The sequence below is a fragment of the Photinus pyralis genome, unplaced genomic scaffold, assembly GCF_008802855.1.
Source record: "Photinus pyralis isolate 1611_PpyrPB1 unplaced genomic scaffold, Ppyr1.3 Ppyr1.4_LG2, whole genome shotgun sequence".
NCBI lineage: Eukaryota > Metazoa > Arthropoda > Insecta > Coleoptera > Lampyridae > Photinus > Photinus pyralis.
This window is the reverse complement of record NW_022170403.1, coordinates 1,544,257-1,554,818: the sequence shown is the minus strand read 5'-3', so window position 1 is coordinate 1,554,818 and position 10,562 is coordinate 1,544,257. Positions and strand designations below refer to the sequence as shown.

At 38.4% G+C, this 10,562-nt stretch overlaps 1 protein-coding gene across 1 annotated transcript; it reads left to right on the top strand.

Annotated features, from left to right (window-relative positions):
- The first annotated feature begins 1,243 nt into the window (after positions 1 to 1,243).
- On the top strand, positions 1,244 to 7,208 carry LOC116163054. Its single transcript, XM_031476894.1, has 3 exons — positions 1,244 to 2,761; positions 2,823 to 6,290; positions 6,984 to 7,208. Exons 1-3 carry the CDS (start codon positions 1,244 to 1,246, stop codon positions 7,206 to 7,208), a joined length of 5,211 nt encoding a protein of 1,736 aa, XP_031332754.1.
- The last annotated feature ends 3,354 nt before the right edge of the window (positions 7,209 to 10,562 follow it).

Sequence of the window (10,562 nt, the reverse complement as noted above, 5' to 3'; positions counted from 1 at the left end):
CCTTTTTTAAATTAAATGTATTTAACGAAAAAAGATTTGTAATACCTCTTCACTATTTGTCATCAGATAATTAAGTTTGCCGGCCCGTGTGGCATAGTTCAGTTGAAGCTGGACTGCGGTACTAATGCCGGTTTTCCACTAAACGGACAGTTGAGTTTGTGTTTTCAAACTCTTGTTTCCATCAAGCGAGATGCGTTTTGTTCAAGTTTTGTTTTTGTTTTCGGTCATTTTCACAAACAAAAGCAAATAATGCTATCCTGCTGACTTGAGAACAACTCAGGAGAACACTGAACTGAAAAAACGAGACCACCCGAAGAACCAGCACCACTCAAGGCCCAGAACTACTACAATGATGAAGTTTTCCACTACTACTGTGTTGAGAATTTCTTAGTATTTTCACAAAAGACCTTTTAGTTGTTGAGAATTTCCTAGTATTTTATTTAGAAGAGACCTTCTTGGTATTTCGACAAGGCCTAACGGTAGTTTTAAGATTTCAGGGACAAGTATCCCTAAATGAAGCAGAGTCGGTTTCGAACTGCTGAACAGTAAGCACCTTTTTGTTCACCTCAATGTATATATTTCTTGTTAATTAAATGTAAATTGTTATTACGCTACCTATTTGTTTTATTTTGGTTAGACGCCGCAAAGTTCTACAAATCAATGTAAAGTACATTATTTTTTTGGTGATAGCCGCAAATTATCACAGTGGGATTGTGGACCCCACGAGTTCAGTAAATTGCCACTGCAAAGGTAATTACCACACAACATTTGGTCCTTCGAGCCGGATATACATATGCGTGTGCGCGTATTAATCAAAATCGCGTATTCCGTGCATTAAGTGAAGTTCAACTTACAAGAAAAAATCTACAAGATCGAAAAGTTAAGCCGTCTACTTGGTCTCATCCGTAAGCTGCCGTTGCCTCTTGGTCCTTCCAGGTAAAATTCCTTTCATTATTTCCTTTATGTAAATTTCGCCGAACTTCAGAGATTGCATTAGTGCTAAATTTGTATTTTTAAATACGGGTACTTCGAAAATATTTCGTAACAATAGAGTTCTTAAAATTTCTCGTTTACAGTAACTTTTGTTAGCAAATCTGCATACCGGCTTCCATCAGGTCCTTTTTCTTTAATATTTTACGATTTAAATTTCGTTGTGTTACAATTATTTTATTGTCTGTTGGTCGCCGCTATTCTAGTTAAATTTAAATTAGCGTATTGTGAAAATATTGTGTTCTATTTCATTATGGCTGACGAATTAAAGAAAGCCAGGGGTCAAATTAAATCTAAGCTTACGCGATTTCAAACATTTATTTCAAAACTTAATAACGATACGGTTACCGAGGAAGATGCAATTGAGCTCCAAGATAGATTGGAGGCTATAACGCCCTTGATGAAGGAATACGATGAGACTCATAGTAAAATTATTAATTTGGTCTCTGATGTGAGCGACGACGAATGTCACCACGCACAATTTGAATCTACTTATTTTAAAGCGACTTCATTCGCGAAATTGCTGCTCAACAAAGCAAAAGTTGAACGCATTTCAATATCTCCGTCGTGCAATTCCGATGCGAGAAGCGTTAACAGTTCTTCCCACAAGAACCCATTTTTTAATCTGCCTAAGATATCAATTCCTAAATTCTGTGGTGATTTAGAAAACTGGATAGAGTTCAGGGAAATTTTTAACAGCCTCATTCATTCAAATGAGGAGCTAAACGACGTTCAACGACTACACTATCTGAAGTCCAGCCTTACTGGCGACGCAAGCCAGGTAATCAAATCGCTACAATTTTCCGCCGGCAACTATCAAGTTGCTTGGAAAGCAATCTGTGCTAGGTATGATCAGCCTCGCATGCTAATACGCAATCATTTAAGATCTATACTAGATTTAGAATCCTGTGTCAAGGAGGCGTCTCCCGCATTAAGAAAGATCTCTGATGCATTATTCAAACACGTCACCGCTTTACGCTCGCTAGCCTCCGACGCCCAATTATTTGAAACTACCATCATATATATAATGTCTCACGAACTAGATTCTACCACATTACGCCAATGGGAAAGAAACCAAAATGATGCTGGTACCGCAATACCGAACTTTGACGAGTTCAAAACTTTCTTAACAAACACTGCAAACTTGCTAGATAGCTTGCAATCCAAATCGGATTCGAAATCTACCCCTACGCCAGTATACGCCAAAGGAAAACCTCAAATGTCAAAATCCTTTGTGATGAATTCTCCAATATGCATCTTATGCAAAGACTCCCATACACTCAATTCTTGTGAGCATTTTCTAAAATTTTCTCCATCTCAAAGAATTGCCAAAGTTAAAGAATTAAAACTATGTTTGAATTGTCTGTACAAGGGTCATATGATAACTCAGTGTACTTCTAAATACAGCTGTCGCACCTGCAAGGGGCGGCATCATTCCCTGCTGCACCTAAGCTCTGGTCCTGCTAGCCAAGAGGCGCCTACTGGGCGGAAAATAGAGTCCAATCCTTCTAGTAGCAATAACGATGAACCAAGTCAAAGTATTGCTGCATTTTGCACGAACACCATTCAAGTTCTTCTACCAACCGCTTCAGCTCAAATTCTTGATTCTACTGGAGCGGCACACACAATTCGTGTTTTATTAGATTCTGGTTCGCAGTCTAATTTCATTCGCGCTAGCATTTGTCAGAAATTGAAGCTGAACGTCGAAAATGCTAACGTTACGGTGTCAGGTTTAAGTAAATTATCATCCACTATTCGATCAAAATGTTGTGTAATTTTACGATCTCAATATTCGGGTTTTCAAGAGGACGTTTCTTGTTTGATTCTTGAAGAGATCACTGGCACAATGCCTAGTTTCCGCTTTAACTGCAACATCAAACTGCCAAAACATCAAATTGTCTGATCCATCATTCAATACTCCCGGAAATATTGATATGTTAATCGGATCGCCTCTATTCTTTTCTTTATTATGCGCGGGTCAAATAAGGTTAGGCCCAAACATGCCCCTTCTACAAAAAACCCAACTGGGATGGGTAATTTCTGGCCCTATAGGTGCCATCCCTTCTACCAAATCGCAATGCAATTTGAGTGTATTAAACGATCTTCCTGAACAGTTAGCCAAATTCTGGGAATTAGAAAGCTATCCTTCTGACAAGGTACATTCAGCTGAGGAGACGGAATGCGAGACCCACTTTACGAAAACCGTCTCACGAGATGAAGACGGAAGATTTATTGTCGACATTCCTTTTAAGGCTCCTCTCGACACCCTAGGAGAATCATACAATAAGGCTCAAAGACAATTTTTCGCTTTGGAGAGGCGTCTTCAAATGAATCCCATCATTTTGGAGCGCTATACTGCCTTTATGGAGGAATACCAAAATCTAGGCCACATGTCACTTTCAAATGCATCCTTTAGAGGCATTTCGTATTATCTTCCCCACCATGGAGTGATGAAGGAATCAAGCCTTACCACCAAGCTTCGAGTGGTATTCAATGGTTCCTCATCGACTACGTCGGGACGGTCTATCAATGATTTTCAAATGGTTGGCCCAACCATACAACAGGACCTCTTTTCTATATTGGTGAGATTTCGAAAATATACTTACGGGATTTCAGCTGATATTGAAAAGATGTACCGACAAGTTCTAGTAAACCCAGATCAGAGACCCCTGCAACGCATTTTGTGGAGACCTGTTCCCTCTGAGCCGCTTTTGTCCTATGACTTGAACACCGTTACGTACGGTACAGCATCTGCTTCATTTCTCGCCATCCGATGTTTATATCAAATTGGAATAGACATCGAAAAATTCGATTCCAAAACGTCAAGCATCATCAAGTCCGACTTCTATGTCGATGACCTCTTAACTGGCGCCGATGATCTTTTTGAAGCCCAAGTACTCGCCTCTAAAGTCTCACATGCCCTTCGTGAAGGTTGCTTTCCGATTCGTAAGTGGATTTCCAACGATCCAAGGGTACTGGCTCACTTACCCGAGGAGGACATCCATCCAGGCTTACTGGAACTGGGATCCCATGATCATACTATCACTCTGGGACTAATTTGGAATTTTCAAACCGATAGTTTTACCTTCACCATCTCACCAGCTCCCATAAGTAAGATAACCAAGCGTACTATTCTTTCTCAAATTGCTCAAATGTTTGACCCGCTTGGCCTTCTCAGTCCATGCACCGTTAGTGCTAAAATACTCTTACAACAATTTTGGCTGGAGAAATTAGGATGGGATGATCCGGAGCCACAGCCGATTTTATTGAAGTGGTCCTCTTATAGGAGCGAATTAACAGAGCTTAGTGAACTCCAAATACCCAGGCACTCCATATGCGTTCGATCAACTAACATTCAACTGCATGGATTCTGTGATGCCTCTATCAGCGCATATGGCGCGTGCATCTACCTCAGATCTGTTGATCAAAGTAATAAAATTCATATAAGTTTGTTATGTGCCAAATCGAAAGTGGCGCCCCTAAAGCCCCTTACCATTCCCAAACTAGAACTCAGCGCTGTCCTGTTAGCTAAACTTGTTGAACAGGTAATTAATTCGCTAAATATGAGAGTATCCGCCACGTACCTTTGGTCAGATTCTACAATAGTGTTAGGATGGGTAAAAACCAGCCCTAATCTATTGAAAACCTTTATATGCAATCGAGTCGCTGATATACAGGAGCGTACTTCTTCCGCAATCTGGAGACACGTTCCCACCAAATGCAATCCTGCTGACTTGCTATCCAGGGGAGTCACGCCAAAATCTTTAAAGTCCACTCAATTATGGTGGAATGGGCCCGACTGGCTCGCAAGCTGTGAATCATCATGGCCAAAACCACCTGATTCACTCCCACACCTACCTGAGTTCAAGCTTCAAACTCACTCGCTTATTACTACAACATCATTTAATCTAATCGACAAATTTTCCGATATATCTCGATTGGAAAGAGTTGTTGCATTTCTGTTGCGATTTATTAATAATTGTCGCGTGGTCATGAAAAATCGCATCACTGGCCCTCTAACAGTACTCGAAATTCGAGCCGCTCTTTTATGCCTGATAAAAATATCTCAGATCGAATCCTTTGGTGAAGATCTGAATCAGCTACGACGAAATCGCCCCCTGAAGCGGTCCTCCTCTATAATAAGTCTGAATCCATTTTTGGATTCAGAAGGTATCCTGCGCGTTGGTGGCAGACTTCGCAAATCAAATTATCAATTTGATAAGATTCACCCTATTGTACTCTCGGGAAAACATCGATTGGCCAAACTACTCACTCTCCGAGAGCACTTGAGATTGTTACACGCTGGCCCACAGCTTCTTCTGTATTCCCTTAGGAACCAATTTTGGATTATCTCTGGAAGAAGTCTAACTAAGCAGACGGTACACAAATGCATGAAGTGTTTCAGATTCTCTCCCAAACTGGTAAAACCCATCATGGCCGATTTACCTCCTTCTCGTGTACAAGCTGCACCTCCATTCTCCACCGTTGGCGTAGATTATGGAGGTCCTTTCCTCATTAAAAACCACAAGGGCCGAGGTGCCAAAACCTCTAAGAGCTATTTATGCCTTTTCATCTGCTTTGTGACCAAAGCAGTTCATTTGGAACTGGTGACTAATCTAACATCGGAGTCCTTCATAATGACATTCAGGCGGTTTGCTTCCCGCCGAGGAAAACCGTCTCACGTGTATTCCGACAACGGAACCAATTTTGTTGGAGCCAATTCGCTACTGAAAGAATTGAGCTTATTTTTAAAGAGTAACGGCGATCACATCAATAAAACGTTTGCTGTTGAAGGCACCACATGGCACTTTATTCCTGCCCATAGTCCTCATTTTGGAGGCCTGTGGGAGGCCGGTATAAAATCCGTAAAATCACACTTAAGGAGAGTATTAGGTACATCCTTACTCACGTATGAAGAGTTTAGTACTTTGCTATCTCAAATTGAAGCGACTATCAACTCCCGTCCGCTTTCTCCCTTATCAAGCGATCCCAATGACTTCCAACCCCTCACGCCGGCACATTTTTTGATTGGAAGACCACTGACTTCACTGCCAGATCCAGACGTCAGCAGTATACCGATTCCACGTCTCAAAGCATTTGAGCTAGTTCAACAATTTCATCAACGCCTGTGGAAGAGATGGAGTAAAGAATATGTAAACGAGCTACAGCAGCGCACGAAATGGCGATCTCATCTGTCCGACCTCAAAAATGGCACCTTGGTGCTCTTGAAAGAAGATAACCAGCCACCTCTACATTGGAAGCTGGGTCTTGTTGTAGCTGTTCATCCCGGTGCAGACGGAGTAGCGCGAGTTGCATCTGTGAAAACTATAAATGGAGTGGTGAAACGTTCTTTTGCAAAAATTTGTCCTCTGCCAATCGTATAGTTATAGTGAAGCGCAAATGATTAATTATTTGTGCAGTGATGATAGTTTTTTCTTGTTCTTGAAAATTGTTAGTTGTTAAGAAACCATGATGTACACTCTAGATTCAATTTGTATTCAGTTTTCATTGTTATATTGTTAGGTTAAGTAAATGCAGTATATTATTGAAAGCCTTCTTTCAAGGCCGGGGGCATGTTGAGAATTTCTTAGTATTTTCACAAAAGACCTTTTAGTTGTTGAGAATTTCCTAGTATTTTTATTTAGAAGAGACCTTCTTGGTATTTCGACAAGGCCTAACGGTAGTTTTAAGATTCCAGGGACAAGTATCCCTAAATGAAGCAGAGTCGGTTTCGAACTGCTGAACAGTAAGCACCTTTTTGTTCACCTCAATGTATATATTTCTTGTTAATTAAATGTAAATTGTTATTACGCTACCTATTTGTTTTATTTTGGTTAGACGCCGCAAAGTTCTACAAATCAATGTAAAGTACATTATTTTTTTGGTGATAGCCGCAAATTATCACAGTGGGATTGTGGACCCCACGAGTTCAGTAAATTGCCACTGCAAAGGTAATTACCACACAACAACTGAGATGACTTATTTTCAAGCAGCGACTCTCAAGCGACCCGACAAATACAAGGGGAAATATCCGTCAGCAGATGATGCAAAATATGATGATCAAATTAGAAGATCCCTCGCAAAGACTTATGAAAGTCGAGGCTAAAGAGTCTGGGGGCTATACCGCGAAGTACTCGTACCTCAAGCCATGGTCAGCGGCGAACTTAGAATGGCCACATGGAACGCCAATGGGGTCAGAGAGCGGAAAGGATAAGTAGAAGTATTTATTCATATCAACAAAACAGATATATGTCTCCTAACAGAAACCGACTCCACAAACCAAACCAATGCTAGTGCTATAATTATTCGTGACAACAGCGCGCATTATGAAGAAATTCCGGTGCAAACACCAGAGTTTCAGCTTACAAGTATACGGTGTCAACGAATCTATTAGACAAGCCATAACTTCTAGCTAGAGTATTAGTTGTATCAAAATGAAATTTGGTACAAGTAAGTGGTACGTGAAGAGGAGAGTTTTTGCCTATTTTTCTCTTTCCGCTGACTTCCGATTTCACCGAAAATGGTCCAGCTTTTGAATTTTTAAATGGAAAACCCTTTATGTTTTTATTTTTTACATTTTTAATATTGTATCTAGGTGGCCATGATCGGACCTAAACTAATCTAAGGACCTTAGGGATCTCAGAAAATTACAATTTCGCAAACTATTAGCATTGAATTTATAACTATCAGAAGCGCGGATCCCATATAACAGTTTGTGACCATGTGCCAACTGGCCGCCGCTAGGAGCAGTTCGATCGTTTGAAAGTCCGTGGGCGATCGAAAGTGGAGCGTTACATTGACATTAGATGGCAGCATTACAAACCATTTATTTTGACCATTCGAATATTTTCCTTTTTAATCGTCAGATGTCAGGAACTCCGGATGTTTTTTGTGTTATCATTGGAATGGTTTTATAAATAGGATTGGAATGTTCTAAAAATAGATCCCTTAAGAAGCATTGCGTAAATTTGTAATGTAAATAATAATACATTTAGACGAACGAAGCTTGCAGTCCTTGTCCTTGAAGGAATGCAATTTCATACATTCTATTCACAGGCAGTAAAATAGGCAGGTTCCACATTTTTACTGAAAGCGGGAGATTTTGTTATTAAAAAACGATCAAAAAAAATTTGAAGGCAAAATATTGTCCGTTGCAAGCAGGCAGCTACATCATTTCCACATTCACATTTGATAACTAAATTTCGCGAATCAGCTTTTTTTATAACCATGCAGCATTGTGCACAAATAAATCGGTCCCAGTTTACGTGAATTCGTATACCTACTAGAGCTGAGCGATAAATGAAATTGTTATCGATTTATCGATAAGTCTGTTCAGTCTGATAATTATCGATTAATCATTAATTGATAACTATCGATAATTATCGATAACTTTAATCACTTATCGTTAACTTTCGATAATAATCGACAATTATCGATAAATCGTAAGGCTAATTTTCGATAATGATCGATAACGTTTGATAATTATCGATAACTTTTTATAATTATCGATAACTTTTGAAAATAATTAATAATGATTGTTAGCTGCTGATAATAATCGATTATTATTGCCACGAAAATTGTCTATCTCTGATATTTATTGATTAATAAATAAGTAGCGGAAATTATCAAGAGAAAACTATCGATACTTTTTCATAAATCTCATCGATATATATTCTCAATCGATATATTACATCATCCATGCGTACACTCGCTAACATTTTTGTTTTTTTGGTATTGATATTGCGAGAGATAATTTAAATAAAACAGGATCTTTTGATGCTCAAGTTTTCTGAAATCAAAGGTGATCAAGTGGACGATAATCCTCAAAAATGAGTACAGCAGTAGGTTGTGAATTGTGATCATATGGCAACTCAACAATGCTCTTACATCGCTTTTGTTGGAAGTAAACTGGTATACCTAAACATTGAAAAGTTTATGTCGTTAAAAATTCTCTCGATAATTATCTATCTTAATAGTTTAGTTGTGAGATTAATCGATAGATTATCGGTAATTATAGGTTTATCGACCAATACTTTAACATTTTCGATAAATTACACCGGTCTACAGCATTTTTGCGCACGGGACATATATACCTTATTTTTATTGCTTCTATAGCCACAAATAAGAATTAGAACAAAAAATGGTTATGTATTTGTTTTTGTGTGAAAAAAATGCAAAAAACCTAAAAAAAAATACCTATAGCATCCTACTTACATAGGCATGATTTATTAAATGGTAACGTTTCTACATTTATAATTTGTTTATCTTAGAGTCTAAATGTTTAAAAATGGAACAGTTTTGCTGTTTTTGTCATGTTCAACTGAATCTGATCTTCCATCATGCTTCCAACTTCCTGGCCTTGGGAAGGTACCTAAGTTCAATTGTCTCGAGAAAGTGTTGTCCTTATTCCAAATAAGCTCCCATATTATCCTTAAATTGATCTAAATGAGAATGTAACCTGTGCATCTTTATTCTTTAGAGACATTCTATACCCCATGATACAAAACCAAATCCTGTCAGCTCGTCATAATTTTCAGCTCTATGGTTTCCCAGGAAACACTGAACGGGAAACCATGGACTATTGCCTTAAAACTGTTCCAGGATTTTTTTTCCTCTTTGCTAAGTAACCGCGGAAAAATATCACCCTCCATTTTTCTTTTTTTTAGGGAAAACAAAGATTCCGCTTTAATTTTCGCCCCTGAAAGCTTTCAATCAAACCGCTGTAACTTTTGTAAAAGCAAATATTTTCGATGTCTTAATCGCACTTTTTATTTATTTTTGCTTATTATAGTCAGAATATATATTGTGTAAATCCCATGCGCAAAAAATTCTTTTTTTGTTGACCGGTCGACCATTTTTTTTTAAATTTATCGATTGACTATCTATTAATCGATAATTATCGATAAGTTATCGATTAACCATTGAGAACAAATTTCAAACGTCAGAATTTAAAAGAAAAGAGGTTAACGACCTTTTTATTTTGTATCAAAATTGCCAGGTGTGACGTGTGATCCTAGATCAGGGGTCGGCAACCTGCGGCTCTTTTGATACCTATAAAGTTGCGGCTCTCCGTATTTATCTAAAGAAATTAGTTCATTTGTTCGAAATTCGCCTTTTTAATTAATCTTATTTTGTATCAAAAGTATACTTGCAGCAAATAATTATCTAATTTTTGACGCTTGTTTACTTTCTGGTATTCTTTTGTTTTTTTTATTATAGCCAGCCTACTCCGATGTACACGTAATTAATTAATGAGTAGGTACTTTTGTGAAATAACCTAAACACTGCGGAGTTTAAGCACAGGGCACCCCTTATAAACATTTAAGAGAAGACAAAAGCGAATAGCGAAATAAAATAGTGGTAGTTCCATTTGAAAAAGAATAGTTATAGCACTTTGAACAAACGGCATTGAAACAACCAAATATTCAGGATGTTCTATTTAAAAAGATCAGTTATTAATTGACATCGTAAAAATGGAATGGAACACCCTGTACATTCAAAAATAATTTCTGTAGATCCGCAACCACCAATATTTTTACCAGGTATCTATCAGCTATGTAGGAAAAACCGAC